The 17,056-nt window shown below is 40.1% G+C and overlaps 1 protein-coding gene across 1 annotated transcript; it reads right to left on the reverse strand.

Annotated features, from left to right (window-relative positions):
• Positions 1-5,948: 5,948 nt before the first annotated feature.
• Positions 5,949-13,028, reverse strand: LOC117394062 (flavin-containing monooxygenase 5-like). Its single transcript, XM_033992081.2, has 11 exons — positions 12,968-13,028; positions 10,043-10,181; positions 9,780-9,968; positions 9,526-9,691; positions 9,162-9,304; positions 8,890-9,089; positions 8,492-8,627; positions 7,273-7,492; positions 7,135-7,207; positions 6,419-6,671; positions 5,949-6,335 (listed from the first exon to the last, which is right to left on the reverse strand). Exons 2-11 carry the CDS (start codon positions 10,172-10,174, stop codon positions 6,183-6,185), a joined length of 1,665 nt encoding a protein of 554 aa, XP_033847972.1. The 5' UTR covers positions 10,175-10,181; positions 12,968-13,028; the 3' UTR covers positions 5,949-6,182.
• Between the last annotated feature and the right edge of the window lie 4,028 nt (positions 13,029-17,056).

A 17,056-nucleotide genomic window follows, 5' to 3' on the forward strand; every position in this document is an offset into this window, starting at 1 on the left:
CATAGACGGCTATTCCCGGAGGGTTATGTGGCGACCCAAGAGTTATTGGAGGGTATTTTGTTGAGACTATAGAGCATGAAGGTGATTTTCCAAGGCTTTTACGCACGGACATGCGTACGGAGAATGTTGTTCTAAGAGATATTCAAGTATTTGAGGCGCAATGGACAAGACGAGCAAGCTGGCCCGCAGAGCTTTATCACAGGAGCAAGCACAGCGAATCAAAGGATCGAGAGCTGGTGGGGTCAGTTAAGAAAGGGGGGAATTTTGAACACTGGATTCATTTTTTTGCTGACCTTAAAGATGAAGGACATTTCGGCGGGGATTTTCTTGACAAAGCACTGGTCCAGTTTTGTTTCATGTCTATCATTCAGGTAAGCCTGTTGTCTTCCCGGTCCATGTACGTCACGTGATATAGTTCTCTCTGGCTACACTGACCATCTGTCCTTGCATATGCGGTCTACCCAAGGCCACGGAGCGGGCACCCCGTTCGGTGCTGATGCTGATAGTGTATGTCGCATGCTTGGGCCCAAATCCCCGTGAGCTTCTCTTGCCTGTCATGCTTGGAGCGTACCCTACTCTCGTGTTGGAAAGGTTCTGTTACGCACAGCTCCAAAAGTCGCTTGATGTAATAAAATAAATAGCCACACAAATCCCATATTGTACATTTAAAAGTCTCCTTGGCCATGATGAGCAGTCGCATCCGCCTGGCGCTTCAGTCAAATGGGGTAATAGGGCCACAGAAAGACAGCGTATCCACGGTCACGCTGCCCAGATCTCTCTGCGCAGCACTTAGTACCTGCGCTGAGAGGCGCTTCACTGGGGGACCTGCGATGGGTCTTTGAATGCTGCCCCACGAGAAGAAACATGGGCAAAAACAAATAGCCTATCCTGTTTCTTTGTGGTGAACTTGTATGAACAGTGGATATTTTCGCCCATTTCCTTGTGGAACTGCGCTCATAGCCCTGTGCCAAGTGCCCATTTCTTTTCCCGGGCCCAGGCACCGGGTCTCGCACAGAGGTAAAGCCGCGAGCAAATGAGGGGATCTGGGCAGGGTGATCGTGGATAGGCTGTCTTTCTGTGGCCCTGTTACCCTTATTTGAAATCGAGCAGTCAGAGGCAGTGCTAGTGTCACTGCTCGAGGCTGCGACAGAACGTGTCTCTAGCGGGACGGGGGAGTGCCCGCTGCGGCTGACTCGCTGCGGAGGGCGGCCGGGTTTCTCGGACAGTCTGCTGGCGGATGCCGCTGTTGCTTGCCGACGTGGACACTTTGCACGCCGTCGTAATAATAAATGTGTGGGTATTTGTTTTATTACAACATTCACGAGTTTATATGAACAGCTTTTGGAGCTGTGAGTAAACACGAGAGTAAGGTACGCCCCAAGCAAGCATGCATGGCAGGAGGAGCTCACGAGAATTTGGAGACGAGCATAAGGCGTACACTTTAATCCATTAACAGCACCGAACGGGGTTCGTGCTCCGTAGCCTTGAGTGGACCGGGGATGAGGATGGTCGTGCCGCGCCATACGGTCAGTGTAGCCGGTGGTTTGTGTAGCCGCAAACAACTCAACAACGGAGCTTATACCAGGATGAAATCGTCTCTAAATAGAACTAAACCGGGACTTAGTCAGGTCTAACGCGACACCCCGCATACAGCTGAACCAAAAGGTACTCACCGTCCGAGGCTGGCGCATGGCATATCCATGATCTGCCCAGGTTTCCTCACCTGCCCGCGGTTTTGCCTCTGCGCATCACCGGGTGCCTGGCCCTGGAAAAGATGCGCTTCACTTGGCACTTGGCCACGGGACTTTGAACAAGGAAAATATGAACAAAAACGAATATATCAAATTTCCAAACAACTTCACCACAAGGACTTGTTTTGAATTTAAAATCAAAATGTGAAAACGAACAAATCCCCCCAAAATCCAGATTTTCTATTTAGTTTTGAGATTGGGGCAACAGCCGTTTTTCTATTTTGGATTTCCCGTTTCAAAAAGAAAATGTATGATGATTTTATTATAGCTTGTACTATTTTATTAATATATCCATAATTTTGCAGGAGGACCTAAATGGCATTAAAAATGTTTGGAACTCACATAGTATCAGGCCTTCAAGAGATACAAGTGTGCCTTCAGGAATACCCAATGTTATGCATCATGCACCTCACATGTGGGGCACAGTGGACTTTCTTGTATCCTTAAATGAGGAGATTTCTGCCTGCAAAGAGCGCTGCAAGTTCCTTACTTCTGTTCCTTATTTGATTGTTGCACTATTACAGTGGAACAGTTAGGTCAGACTTTTCCAACAGGACAGAAGCACTTGAACTATATGTATCACTACGTGATAATATTAGGGCCCAGCTGTCTGAATAAAGTAGATAAAATTGCATGATGGATGATTTGTTGCCATGTTTTATCAAAATAAAAACACCATAAAACAAAGTGAGATAAGTTTCAACAAAGGTTTATTAACAGGCTGTGTTTCACAGCCTTAACATTACCTTTTAAAACAAAAAGAGCACAAGGCTTTTTCCATTCTGTAATGTGGTAAGATTGAAATAAAATAATGTATTTCTATACATTGTTTTTATAGCTGTGTAATCCAAGTCCAGTTGACACAATAAAACAGCTGTTTCAGCTTGGAATGTGCATATCAAGTACAGTAACTCAAGAGACTAGCTCTTTAAAGTGTAAACATGTCACTTTTGAACCCACCAAGAAAAAGTTTTAAGCATTTTTGGCCTTCTTATGCAAATTATGGAAATAAAAGTTGCATTTATCAGCCACCAAAACAAATTAAAATCCACAAGAAACAAAAAATAAAAATGCAACTCTAATGCATCAGATTTGTCCATAACCCAGAATTCATGAGCACAGTGTCAAAATCGCTTCTAAGATCTGGACAGTTTTGGTAGTAAAAGCTCAAAGAGGCAATTGCTTCTTCTTATGACAAGAACTATCTTTGTCTTTGATATATCCAAAGGCAATGTGTCATCCAGATTGACGGAGTTATTCAAAGATGCCCCCAAAATCACTTCAATCTCAGTTGAATTGTCATGTGATACTGCTGCATTTTCGGTCGCACTCACCTCTGAAATTTCTCCACCTGTACTTTCATGTAGCACCATTGCCAACGCATATGATTGGTCCGCTGCTTCATCAATGAATACAATTTCAGTCTCCTCATTTAGGTCCAAATGAATTATTTCAGCCTCAGATTCTTCTTCTGTTGTAGCTTGAATTAAGCAATGCTTAGTGTAAAGGTACAGTCTCAGCATTTTTACCTTGTTTTTTCATATAACTGCTCAACCGTGCTCTCAAGATAAATCTTTTCCTCTAAAAAAAATCACAAATGCTGCAGTTGTGCTCTTCTAACTTCAATGATTTGCACTTTCCATTGGGGAAAAAGAGAGATTCCGCCATTACTTTTATCTCCATAACCGTAGTGTGTCTGTCAACAGATATGTGTCTGGTACTAGCACCTTTTGCCTTGCACACCTGTTTGTATTGATTATTTTCGTTGCTAAGTTCTAGTCTTCTTGTCTTTTTTTTTTTGCATTCCCATTCCCCATTTGTGTTTGAACATTTTGAATTCTTTTCTCAATACTGGTAGATGAGATCTTTGTTTTTATTTTACCCAGCAGCTGACTCCTTGAAATTTCTGGTTGACTTTGATGGCAAAAAGCCACCACTGCAACTCTGTCTCCAAACCGAGGAATATACTTTGCCAGATCTACATCAGACATGAGTCAAATGACAGAAGAATCAATCTGAAAATAAGCATAACATTAAATAGTTTGATTGTCATCTTTTAATTTGCAGTAGAAACAACAATTGTAACACAGCAACACAAAGTTAAAAACATTGTTTACATAAAAAGGCATCCTTAATTTTAATAATCCACACTTAGGCTACCCACAAGTTGTTATAGGAGTGGGTTAGTTCATAAGTTATCCAGCAAGTTTATTGTAACAGTAATAACTAAGCGTTATTACTGTTGCAATAAACAACAGCTCACAAATTATCACATAGCTCTGTCTTTTACTGTAGCCAACACTAATAAACACATAGACATCTCAACAGACTGCTCCAGTTCTGTTGGTATCAGAGACTGTATAAAGATTCATAAATTGACTGTGTATAGTCTATGGCTACTGTATTAACACGTGATTAGCATGGCTGCTAATAAACCTGAAAGTTTAACAACATTGATTAACCACTGCTAAAATCTCTACTCTCAACATACGTGGACAAAGGGTCCATGTAAGCAACCATATTCAAGCTTTCCATGGTTTACCGATAGCCTGCCATTTATTTCTTGTTAAAGTGTTGGGGAGACGTTCTTGCTAACTTAGCAGCTAGCTCCGTGTGATTCACGTAACATTAGCTTTAAACTAGTGATGTGTCCTCCCTGTCGAGGCTTCGAAGCGTGTGTGGAGTAATCCCGGAAGACTAAAGGTGAAGCGTGTGTCGAGTAATCCAGGAAGACTAAAGGTATCGACGCTCGTATTGGTCAGGTGTGTGGTGACGTTCGAAGCCTCGCGAACCAGCCGTACCACGTGACTGGTTCAGAAAGTGGTTCGGATTTTGCCGCGAGTAACAACCTGTAGCGCAGGTAACAACCTGTGGTGTCGCCTGGATGACAGTGTCAGGCAGACACAAACATAAAACGTGAGAGCAGACGCAAATATTGAGGTCCAACGCTACATGATGGAGTCAAATACTTGTCGTATTATGACTCCAAGGGCTGGAGGATCCTTCAATACTGGGAGAGACAGAAAAATGTGTATCCAGAGTCCATGTATATGTGTATTTATATAAGTTAGCAGTGGCATTCTTGTGTACGCCTCATCTGTGCCCTGTGAGCGGCTGTTTTCCGCGCACGCGCTACATTGCAGTACATTTTATTGACCTCTTGATGGCGCCATAGAGTAAATGAATCCTTATGAAGTATCGTACATGTGCCGGCACAGTTGACTGAAAGTATTGATGCTTCATGGGGCTTCATCTCACCATCACTACTTTAAACTAAACATGCACTGCAGTTTTGTGATTTATTCATTATTACCTTAACTTAACAGAACTCTCCGTGGATCTGTGCTCTCCGAAGTGCTCCTCCTGATCCTGCACATGTTGCACGCAAACTGCGCATGTCTTAAGTCGTTCCCTCAAGAAAATATCTCGTTCCCTCACAATAAATATCTCGTTCCCTCAAGATAATATATTTTTTATTTTGTAAATATTACTCTTCTCCTTTCTGTCATCTGCGGGGCTCTGTACTTTTCCGTTTTATGTTTCAATATTTCTTCCTGTGAAAGTTTGTTGCTCGAGGGAAACATCTAGTGGCAAACCAGGTGAAGTACACATAAAAAAAAAAATCTGGAAGTCCATTTGTACCACAAAATCAGTTCAAATTAAAACGTAACATTAAATTTAAAATGGAAATTTTACATTTTTAACACAGAAATGTCAAGCATTTTGTATTAAGGTGTATTCACACAGCTAGACTATTGGAAGCTTTTTTTCATCCATTTCTAAATACTGCAGCCTGAAATAGGCCTATGCATTCTTACTGTGGCGGGTAGGACTCCACAAATCTAACTTGGCCTGGTCCCCATGCTGATAAAAATGAATGCAATACTTTGGGACATTCTGAGAAAAGCGGCAATTTCATGGAGACAGACAGAAGGCCAGCCGTCTACCAGAAATGCAATAGGCCTATTATCATAGTACAAAGATGTTTAAGAGGGACGGAGAGGAGGATGCTGTCTACAGCAGTGCTTCCAGCCTCGGGCGCCTGTGATGCCAGGGGGTCTCCAGAGCTTTCTCTTGTCAGTGGGTCAGGTCTTCAAAGACGTTTAGCCTATAAATGTTAATTTGGGTATAGGAACTGAAAGCGCTCACATAAATGACTGCAATATTGGAAAATTATTTATTCATCTGAAATAAATGCTTGTGTTAGGAATCTTTTTATCATGTGATAAATAAAGTGGGGTCACACTCATAACTTCCCACATGAGCAACATATAGCGTAGAGTATGTTAAAATGTATGGTAATATAATAAAAGATTGGTCATGATTTTACAGTCTTGCGTACAACATAATCAACATTCTATCCATGCAAATCACAGCCTATAAAACAAATAAGGCAAACAATAATAACTTTCACTTTCTCGGGCAATTGTTTCAGAAAGTTATTGAGCGGATCTTTGAAATCAGGCTGGGCATGGTGTCTGGATTGCGATTATGAACGTAATACACAGCAGCTCCACCAGCCATCACAGCCATAGTCAGCTTCATCAGTCTCCCAAAGTAGGATACGTCTGACTCTTCTTCAACCTGAATAAATAAATAAATAATGTAAGGTTAGAAATTACATGATAGTACTGGATAAGTCCTTGTATTTAGTTAGCACACTGGACCTGTCTTGTCTTGAGAGCTTGGTACATGCGATCAAACTGGGTGAAGATTGCCCTGCGTGCTCCATCCCACTTCCCGGGTCCTACGAGGCGGTACTGATAGGCAGTGACAGGACCCCACAGGACCTTCTTAAACAGGGAATAGTCTGTGAAGAAGAGCCACAGTAGACTTGGCCTCACTCCAATCTCCCCGGCGAGATCATCCATGTAGGAAACGAAATCCACTTGCAATGGGGTCAGCTTGGACACTACGTAGCTGTGGAGAGAATTATTTATTTAAAAAAAAAATGAAATTAAAAGGAGCTGGGACTGATAGATTTAAATTAGCCTAAGATGTCTGACACATTAGCAGTGATCTAAGCTACAAGTTCATTTTGATCTATCCTCAATCTTCTAGTCTTACTGTCCACCGCTTTGTCTTTCTCATATGTTACATCCTTTTTCACTCCATCAGTAAATAACATTTCGGGTTTTATATGTCCTGTGAAGCTGCTCTTTTCTATATGACAAACTGGAGGTCATGAGTTAGATTCCTAAAATTCCTGTGGGAAATTGGCTACAGGCTACCAGTGACCATTACCTAGCTCAAGATCTGGAGAAAGGTCTCTAGGCTCTATGCTCACCTGTTGTTCCTGACAGGTTTTCTCAGTGGCATTTATTGATTGACAGTTATTCTCTTTGTGTAGCAATGCAATATCAATTAAACAAGCAGATCTCACTTATTTTCAATGTCCTTAGTGTCTTTCTCCACAGCCTTTACCATTGCTGGGGTTGGAGGAAGCTTTTTAAGGCCTGTAAAACCATAAGCCAAAGCAGTTAGATGATAGACACTTATTTATTATTAGTTGGAAGCCTACCTTTAAACACCCGTGTAACCCAGCGTGCCTGCATTTCTGCCTGGGGCATAATGGCTCCCAGGGCGTGGATGAATCCAACCACAGCCAAAGTCGGGTGCTCAAGGGTCGGGGGAAACACATGTTTGTACAGGCCAACGCGATGGCCAGTTCTGTACATAACTTTTTTGGGCAAATATGGGAAGTCATAGTTGTAGCCTGTAGCAAAAACAATTATGTCAACCTGTAAAAAAATAAAAACATTATTTACTTCTATGACTTTTACTCAAACACAGTAAAAACTGATTCTAAAATACATATCTCATAATGTGAAATCAGTTATCATTTTATTATAAAAACAAATCTTTGTATTCCATTAAATTACAGAAATGAAATTGTTCAAGCAATCATTCTTTCTGTATTAGATTATGGAGACATAATGTACATGCAAACTTCAGCCTCTACTTTGAACCCTTAGATACACTGTTTGACTCTGCCCTTCTTTTCATAAAAGGTGATTAATTTAAAACTTGTCAATGTACATTCTCTGAAAAAGTAGGTTGGCCATCGCTATCAGTCTGGAGAGAACAACTCTGTATAAAATGTATTCATAAGCGACTACTTTATAGACGGCTGCAATATCTCACTTGCTTGTTGAACTTTGATATAGGAACTAATACACTTAATACAACATCTCATGATTGTCTACTTCTAAAAACCGACCCCCACCAGAACTGAAATAGGGGAAAAAAGCGTTTGGTTATTTTGCTTCCCAAAAATGGAAAACTGGTTTGGTGCCACAGAAGCAATTTAATAATCTGGTAATATTTATACTCACACCAGCACCTGTCGTTATTATTATTATTTTTTTTATCAACTTATGCACTTATTTATTTTTTGTATGCATTTTTCTGTATTTTAAACAGAGCGGCTAAGAAAAGGAGAGCCTGAGTGTTCTCATTGGGCTCTCCCTGTATAATAAGATAAGTAAAACATTAAAATAATATACTTCACACCTGTTGTGTATATTGAATCTATGAAGTATATATATGGTATTTGTGTTTATTAATACATAGTTTTTATATTAATACTTGATTAATTCTATTTATTTTTGTGATTTATCGTATTTCCATAATTCAGTTTTATATTATAGAGTTCAGACAGTGTGCGACTCTGAACATTCTACAGAATCACTTGAGTATTTTATTGTCTGATGCTGCAGTTTGTGTCGATTTGTAAGTACCTTTTCAACAACAGAGCCATCAGTAAATATGACATTGGATCCACAGATTTCTTTGACATTTGGTTTAATGATGACAGAGCCAGACAGGATTTTCAGGGGCAGGTCATCATTTATCACAGGAATCTGACTGAACAGCCTAGAAGCAAGATACGCAAACAATAATTAAATAAAAATGTATATGCATTTTGTGAATATAATAAAAGTAGCCTCTTAAATATGATATTTTTCAATATTAAGGGCTCTTAAATAGCATATTTTTATGTTAAAAATTGATTGAAATTGGTTGGTTAAAACTGTATTAAATATAAGACAGCCATCCAATAATCAGTAATGTATGATAATAGTTGACTACTAAAAATCATGAATTGCAGCTCTATTCAAATATTCAGTCCACTTACCGATGCTTGGGTTTCAGAGCGTACATGGTGTGGTCATACATGGCATTGAGTTTGCCCTCTCCAATCCAGTTCAAGACACTCATTGGTAGAAGCTGGAAGAGAATGTGGACAAATCGGGTGTTGTATTTCATGTCGACTGGGAGTCCGTTGTCTGACACCTGCCGAATGACCCAGGCACCTCGCCGAGTGCTCATGTACACCTGAGGGGAGCAAGAGAAAGGGCTGATCATTTCCCAGTAAAATGAATTGCTTTGATTGAGGATACACCTAACCTGCTCTGCAAATCTGCTGGACTCCACTGCAATGTCTCCTCCAGAGTTCCCAATGCCAATCACCACCACTCTCTTTCCTTCCATGCCTTCAGGGCCTTTGTAGTCCCAGCTGTGGAAGTACTTTCCCTCAAATGTCTCAATTCCTGTTTAGAAAGAGAATAACCACTTTTTATTCATTATAATAATGCAGTGTTTACCAAAACACTTCTGGATAGACTGTAGTGGAAAAATATATTTTCATTTTTGGGGTAAAAATATCATTAAAAAAATGATCAGTTATTACATAACCATCTTTTTAAATATCAATCTATATCATTTAAATGTGACAGACTGCAGGTCTATATGCGGCTGCCGTAAGCATTACCTGGAAAGTCTTTTAGCGGGAGATTGGGATATGTGTAGTGACCAGAGCAACAAATTACTGCATCAAAAACATGTCTCTCCTCTTGGCCATCTTTGGTCTCCGTGATAACTTCCCATTGTCCAGTTCTGGTGAAGTCAGGTCTCTGTTTTACACTTTTCACAGAGGTCTGTGACATATAAAAAATGCATCATTATAACATTATACAACATTAACAGCTTTGTTTGTTTATTACGCGTGTCAAATGTAAAACTCACCTGGAATCGAACATGCTGTAGTACTTTAAAATGTTCAGCATACATCCTTAAATAATGTAGGATTTTTGAGTGGTGCATGTAGTTTGGGTAGTCAGCAGGGATTGGAAAGTCACTAAAGCACATCATTTCTTTGGAGATATTTATGGTAAGAGAGCGGTAGATACTGGCCCTGTTTGGCTCTGAAACCTCCTGCAGATGAACACGATAAATAACATCACCAGGATGCACATTGGAGAAGACCATGTAACACATTCTCCACTTGCCTTGAACTTCCAGAGTCCACCCATGTCATCACTGCTCTCGAAGCAGGTTGGTTCCAGGCCCTCATCAAGGCACTCCTTCACACTGGTCAGACCAGAGGGACCAGCCCCGATCACTGCGACACGCTGCACCATCCTGAACCTATAGGAATACAAATAAATACAGTTGCAAGAGGCCCTTGTCCTACGCTGCGTTCTACCTGCATCTAAGCCACGCTTCATAGCTAGCCTATTTCTATATCTAACCCCTAATGCTACCCCAGAGCCTAACACTAAATGCGGCCCTGACCTCAACCTTAACCTTAACCCTACCCTAAGAAACTAACTCCTAAAATAACACTACCCTAACCCCTAATGTATCCTGAACTACTAACCCTACCCTAACCCAACCCTAATCCTAACCCGTAACCTAACCCTAACCCTGCCTTTTAATGTGTTTAAAAACAAATAAAAAATCCAAGATTGCGAACTTCTGTTTGTAAGGGGGTGTGGTCACAGCATATTTTTTTGGTCCTGTTACCATGATGCATCACGTTCCCATTGACAAGGACAGATTTTAATCTTGTTGACATGGCAACACAATGTGAGATGGGGTGTGTGCGCCATTGCATTTTTTTGTTTGAAAGCATGTCACAAATATGTGTACCAAAGTTTGTATGTTACAACAAAGAACATTTTACCACTCCATGCAAAGTGCAAAGGGGTTTTATTACACCCATTTTTAAAATATCAATCAATTCACAGTCGGAGCGTCCACCTACTATTAAAGTTAGAGTGAAATCAGTGTAATTTTGTGCGATTTGGTAATGTTATCATTAGAATAACATAGAAATTCTGTCATGGCTATGCTGTAAAAATATGGCATGGGTGTCTTTGACTTTGTGATCAGTGATCATTGTGCAAACTTTCAGAAAATTCTGAAAAACTAACTTTTTTTCTCCACATATTAAATTTACCATCAAGGGGGCACTAACATGGTGCATTCATTTTTGTCCACATTAAATAGCTTTAGCACAGGAAGTTAAAGAACTGATTGAAATTTCACTGAAATCAGAGTTTGTTTGTACAAACGGGAGCAATTTGTAAAAAAATTTAATTTCCAAAATTCTGGGCAATTTTTGCAGCTTTGTGGCAAAAAATATGGATCATTTTTGATGCCCCACCCCTTGAGATAACGTGTACCTAATTTGAGCCTGTTGTGGTGAACACCCTAGGAGGAGTCTGTAAAGATATGATGTTTTAAAAGAAAATATGAGTCATGCTTAGCAAATCTTAGTGTAATATGGCTGACCCCTGTCCTGGTTGAAGGGACGGTGTTATTTTTTACTTGTCTAGTCATGATCTGCTTCTGTGTCAGATTTCATGATTCTGCGTGCACATCTTGTTTGGCGTCGTTCCCACATATTATTTTTGTGTGTATGTGTGTAGGGGCGCTGACATTTTTTTAAATTTTACATTCTGTCTGGAATTAGTCAGAATGCAGAGAGGTGTGAGTTCCTTGAGTTTTCACCATTGCTCACTGGGTGAAAAATAGGGGAGTTGGTCTGGAGAAAAATAATAAGAAAGTAAGAAAAATATTTCTCACACACACATCACATTACTATGGGTGAAGTGTCTTGCCTCAGGACACAATGACAGTTTCTCCTATTTGCTCCCGCTGTGACATCTGGACCTCTCAGTGGTCTTCTATTCAAATACTAACCAAATCCTGCCTTGCTTAGCTTCTGAGATCTGACAAGATAAGGCTTTGACAAGGAGGTATGGCCATATAATAAAATCAATAACTACTAATAATAACTAAACTAATTAACCAGTCAAACTGAACCACATTGTTCACCATTTAGTCCCTAGTACCTAGACTCAATCCCAGTTCTCTTTTGTACCCCTTCCCCTTTAGCCTACACCCTCCACCCTACACCTTCTAAATGAGGGCCAAGGGAAAGTTCTGAAAGCACAGTACTAGGAAATGGGACAACCCTCGCCTTGTCTCTGCTTATGTTTTTTATTACAAGCCAAGGGCACTGTGGTGTTATTTATCAAAATATATGGAATTCATTACTATTATTATATTTTTTTAATGAAAATCATATGATTATTTCATAAAATAATATATATCTTAATATTATGTAATACATTATAGTATATGATTATACCAGGCTACACTATTATATAGGCCTATTGGGTATATTATAAGGGTTAATTAGGTTTAATTATTTATTATTATTATTTATTACTATTAATACAAATTTTGAACATAAGATATTATGTTCCTGCGATATAACATATTGCAAGCTCAATGACAACACACTGTAATGATTAGGCTACTGTATTGATTATCAACTTGAACATAATTTCTTTTTGTCAACTATCTGATAAAAGGGAATGGTGAAGCTCTTGGGCATATAAAACAAAGGGAAAGCTGTGACTTATTTTCAGTCAAATCAGCAAATGAAAAAAACTGAAATCCACTTTTTTTTTTTACATTATAACAAGTTCCTAAATCTCATTTTAGTGATTGATTGATTTGGACCCCACAAATGCTCAGTCAAATGTCTATCAGACCATCCCTCCAGCAGCTTCTTATATTTACACACAAAAAACTTTTAAACTCAGCTTTTCCTCCTCTGTGCATAGCTTGTTACCACTTATAACTAGAGCAAATGAGACAACAGAGCCCAAAACTACAGTCTCAGCTTCACTGAATCCAGCCATTTGTTTGTACTCAAAAGGGTTATAACTGAACAGTGAAAATAAACTACATTACCACATCCATCGCTACCACTGAAATTGTCTCCGTAAAACAAATGTGAAGTAATTACACTCAGAACATAAGCTAGTATTTGTTCATGCACTTGTTATGGTGTCCCAGTGAACTTAACTGAACTTAACTCTCCACTTTTATCGCGCAGTTTTATAAGGTCTACTCACCTATACCTCTGTGCTCCTTATCCTAGATACACCCCAGAAGTGAGCAGAACAGACAAAAGTTACATAAAATAGAATGTTCTACGTCATTGAAATATATAACTGTGAAGATTCAATGAAAACCAGATGAGAGAAAAGGCAAAATGAGGACATGGGAGGAGTGCCTCTGGGACATATTTCATTCCAGATCAGACTGGTTTATGTAAAAGTTAGGAAAAACAACTGTTTTCACAATAGTGCACAACAAAGCACAGCACTGTTTGCAAGAGTTCGATATATTTTTCCTAGTTCTATGTCATGAAAAACTAGAGAACCTTTTTTAACTTGTGAAGTTCATGAGACAAACATCATCAGACATCCTTAAAAGTGCCCTTAGCATGTCTCTTGATAATTGGTAAATTAACTGATAAACACAGAGACAGAATACAGTCGTACATATTTAACATGGGGTCATCCAGAGACAGGGCACGTTTAGTATTTTGGCTTTTTTTGTATCAGAAAAAAACTGTTGGCTTTAAAATGGAGGTTATTGCAGTGTTTCAAATAACACTGCAACATCCATAAGGCATAAACATTTAATAGAGGTGGGGGATAGGAAAAATGACTAGATTTTTCATTGGATAGTGCTTTGTAACAAACAGCCCATTTGTTACAAACTTAACCCACTCAGCACCTTACACCAATCACTATATGCACTTTAAATTGCACTTACACTTTAATAGAACCCAGCCCCTGCACCTCTGTCCTGGTATGGTCTTGTGTTCTCCCTGTCTCGTCGTGTACTTATGTTTCTCCACGCTAGAGGTAAGATCTTAAGCCCGACCCGACCCGAATTTCGGGCCAGGTCGGGCCTAAAATGTCAATCATTACGTTCGGGTCGGGTCGGGCTCGGGCTTCTCTCTACCTGACTTTTTAAAAATAAATATATGTTTATAAAAATGTATACTAAAACAATGTGTGGATACTAAACTTAGGAATACTTGTTATAAAAAAAATAATAATTTGGATAAAACAGAGAAGGCGCTGTAAGGTAATTGCTATTTAACTACTAAACAGGAGTCGCAGAGCCAGAGCATACTCTGCGCACGTGAACGCCCCCTCTTCCCCTCCGCAAGTCCGCATCTATTTTGACCTGGTATCGCTGATATGGAGCAGCAAGAAGTAAAGGATAAACTAAAGACAGGGGAACTGAAAAGGCAAACACGCACCGGCAAGAGTGAGGTGTGGAAATGCTTCAAATGATTGTTGAAAATGCTACAGAAACGTGCGTTGGCTTCGCTGAATGTAGTCAATGTGGTGCTTTGCTTTCATACGAGAGCAAAAAGACTGGCACCTCGACGCTGAGCAGGCATTTAAACAGCTGTACTGGCAAAAGTGATGATCGTCAAACATCTATATTATCATTTGTCCCAAAGACCGCACCTCTTCGCGCTAAGCAGGCCATCACAGACAAGTGCGTGGACTTTTGCTGTCAGGACCTTAGACCATTTTCAGTAGTTAAGGTACGTTCACACCGGTGCGTCAGGTGCGTCGCGTTCACATGTAAAACCAATGGTGGACGCGCGTGTTAAACACAGCGTGGTCAAGACCATTCACCATTGACTTTACATGTGAACGCGACGCACCTGACGCACCGGTGTGAACGTACCTTTAGTGGCGAAGGTTTTTTATTACTAGGCTTATTTTTACTGCATGTTTAACTTTGTTTGGTTCTTTATTTTTTTTATTTATCCTCACAAATAAAATATGAAATTTTGGGTTTGCTTCGGACTCGGGCCTGCAAATCAAGTTAATTGGTCGGGCTCGGGCTGGGTCGGGCTTTAATACCCGCGGGCCTGGGTCGGGTCGGGTCGGGCTGGATTTTTTAGGCCCGATCTTACCTCTACTCCACGCTCACGGACCCGCACCTACGCTCCCCAGCTTCTATGGACTATGAACTATGATTTATTGGACTATGAACTCTGATTTATGAACTATTACTTCTGTGATCACTTAGTGTGAATAAAGACATTGTTAAATGTCGTGAGTCTTGCACCTTTGGTCCTTACGCCTCACTGGTTATGACAAAAAGTCAAGATGTCATCGTCGCAGCCTTTTATTTCTCTTTAGATTGAATATCAATAGGCAAATGTAACATTCGAGGTGATTTTTTTCTCAATTGTAGCTACTTCATAACCAATGTTCCCTCTAATTTTTCACGAGTCTGAGCAAACACACAAACTCCCTGAGTGGTCCCATGGACCACTGTGAGCACTGTGAGGGGCATAGTCGGAGCTGCGGGAAGGGACATGGCCGGGGGAGCAGTGGTGGGCATGACGGGGGTGGTAGGGAGGGGCATAGCACAAGCAGCACAGAGGGGCAAAGCAGGAGCAGCTATGTGAGTATGTGTGTGTGTATTTGTGTAAATGTGTATGTCTGTGTGTGCAAGAGTGTGTGAGGACTTAGCTCCTGATGTGAGGACGTGTGCAGGAGGTCTGGACGTCCGGAGCAGAGCTGGCCTTTGTCTCACACAGATCTGTGGAGAGACACATTTGATCAGACACTGATGCTGCAAACAGGGCTCACATACAAGAATACAGCAATCCCAACAGAAGGGGCCTAAATGACAAAACTGTAGAGACCAAAACGCTTCTCACATTCGTTTCTAAAATTTCAGTTTATGCCAAAAGCTGAACGCACATGGCAAAACAGCAATTGTTGAGCTCTTTGCATACATCTTAAATTAGAAGATACTGTTTTGTTTTGTTATGTTTTAATAACCCCACATGCATGTGAATGTTTTGAAATAATACATTGGTAGTTGGCCTTACCCAGTTGGCCTCTCAGTGTCTAACATGTCTGCAGTACTAGATCAACAGTATTTTGATTGATTTATCTAACTCTTACCTAGTACCCTGAACTAATATAGTGAATTTGTCATGTTTTAGGTCAACTATATTTGCAGAGTGAAGACATGTTACAGTGCTTTTATGCATAGGAGGTACCCAGTTAGTGAGTGCATCTCTATTTCAACATACACATTCATCTGACACACTGTATGGACCTCTAAAGCAGGGGTCACCAACCTTTTTTAACCTGAGAGCTACTTTATGGGCACTGAGTCATACGAAGGGCTACTAGTTTGAGACGCTCTTCTGAAATAACAAATTTTCTCAGTTTGCCTTTAGTTATACATTATTAATAATGATAAATAATAATCATCTATGTGAACACACTGATCACGTTGCAAGACACTGATCACGTTGCAAGACAATGATCACATTAATGATTTCTCAAAATAATTATTAACAATGAGCAAGGAGGGAAACAGATATCAGTATTCAGCACTTTAACTTTACTAATCTTAGTAATTGTTAAATTTCCAGATGACACTTACATCACTACATCTCATAGGAAAAGTGTCCCATTTTCACTATCCATTGACAAACATTTTTAACAAAACATAAATAATATATATTGCACCATGTTTCATAAAGTTATCAATCATGTAATGTTAAAGAAAAAAAAGCTTCCATATTTTTAAATAAATCTCGGTTGCGTTGTGTGACTTTTTCACTGGGGTCGTGAAAAAAGCCTGTTGTTTACCCAAAGCTGCGTTTAGCTCTGGGCTTGTTCTGCCCATAGTGTGCGCCCCCGTGGGGAGTGCGCGTCCCCATGGGTAGTTAGTGTGGAGTTTTGTGAGACGTAGTAAAGTGTCTCTCCACATTGTGCCGCTTTGCCGTCAGCACAGTCGCAGATGAGATACGAATGTGGCTGTGACCAAGATGTTATTGGAGTTCTGTCAAATCTGATTAACACCCATTTTGACGACTTAGAAAAACTGATCAGTGCGAACACAATAAAAATTGAGGGTCTTAAGAAATCAGTAGACTTCGCCTATGATCAGATTAAAGACATTAAACAAAGAGTTGATGTGATCGAAAATAGCACTATCCTCCAGCTAAAGGAACGACTTGTTGAATCTGAACGCTACTCTAGACGCTGGAATCTGAAACTTTACGGGGTACCAGAGACTGTGTACAAAGAAGATGTTAAAAAAGAAACTATTCGAATCTGCCAGAGTGTTCTCCCTGAAGGTAAACAAAAGCTCCC

Source organism: Periophthalmus magnuspinnatus, chromosome 4, assembly GCF_009829125.3.
Source record: "Periophthalmus magnuspinnatus isolate fPerMag1 chromosome 4, fPerMag1.2.pri, whole genome shotgun sequence".
NCBI classification, from domain to species: domain Eukaryota; kingdom Metazoa; phylum Chordata; class Actinopteri; order Gobiiformes; family Gobiidae; genus Periophthalmus; species Periophthalmus magnuspinnatus.

Coding starts and splice junctions, on each gene's coding strand:
- LOC117394062 (XM_033992081.2), bottom strand. CDS start 10,174: ATGGTGCAGCGTGTCGCAGTGATCGGGGCTGGTCCCTCTGGTCTGACC. Junction 7,493..8,491: donor ATGGCTCTGTTGTTGAAAAG/GTACTTACAAAT, acceptor ATTTTTTTACAG/GTTGACATAATTGTTTTTGC. Junction 6,672..7,134: donor ACTAAGGACATTGAAAATAA/GTGAGATCTGCT, acceptor TTCTCTCCACAG/CTACGTAGTGTCCAAGCTGA.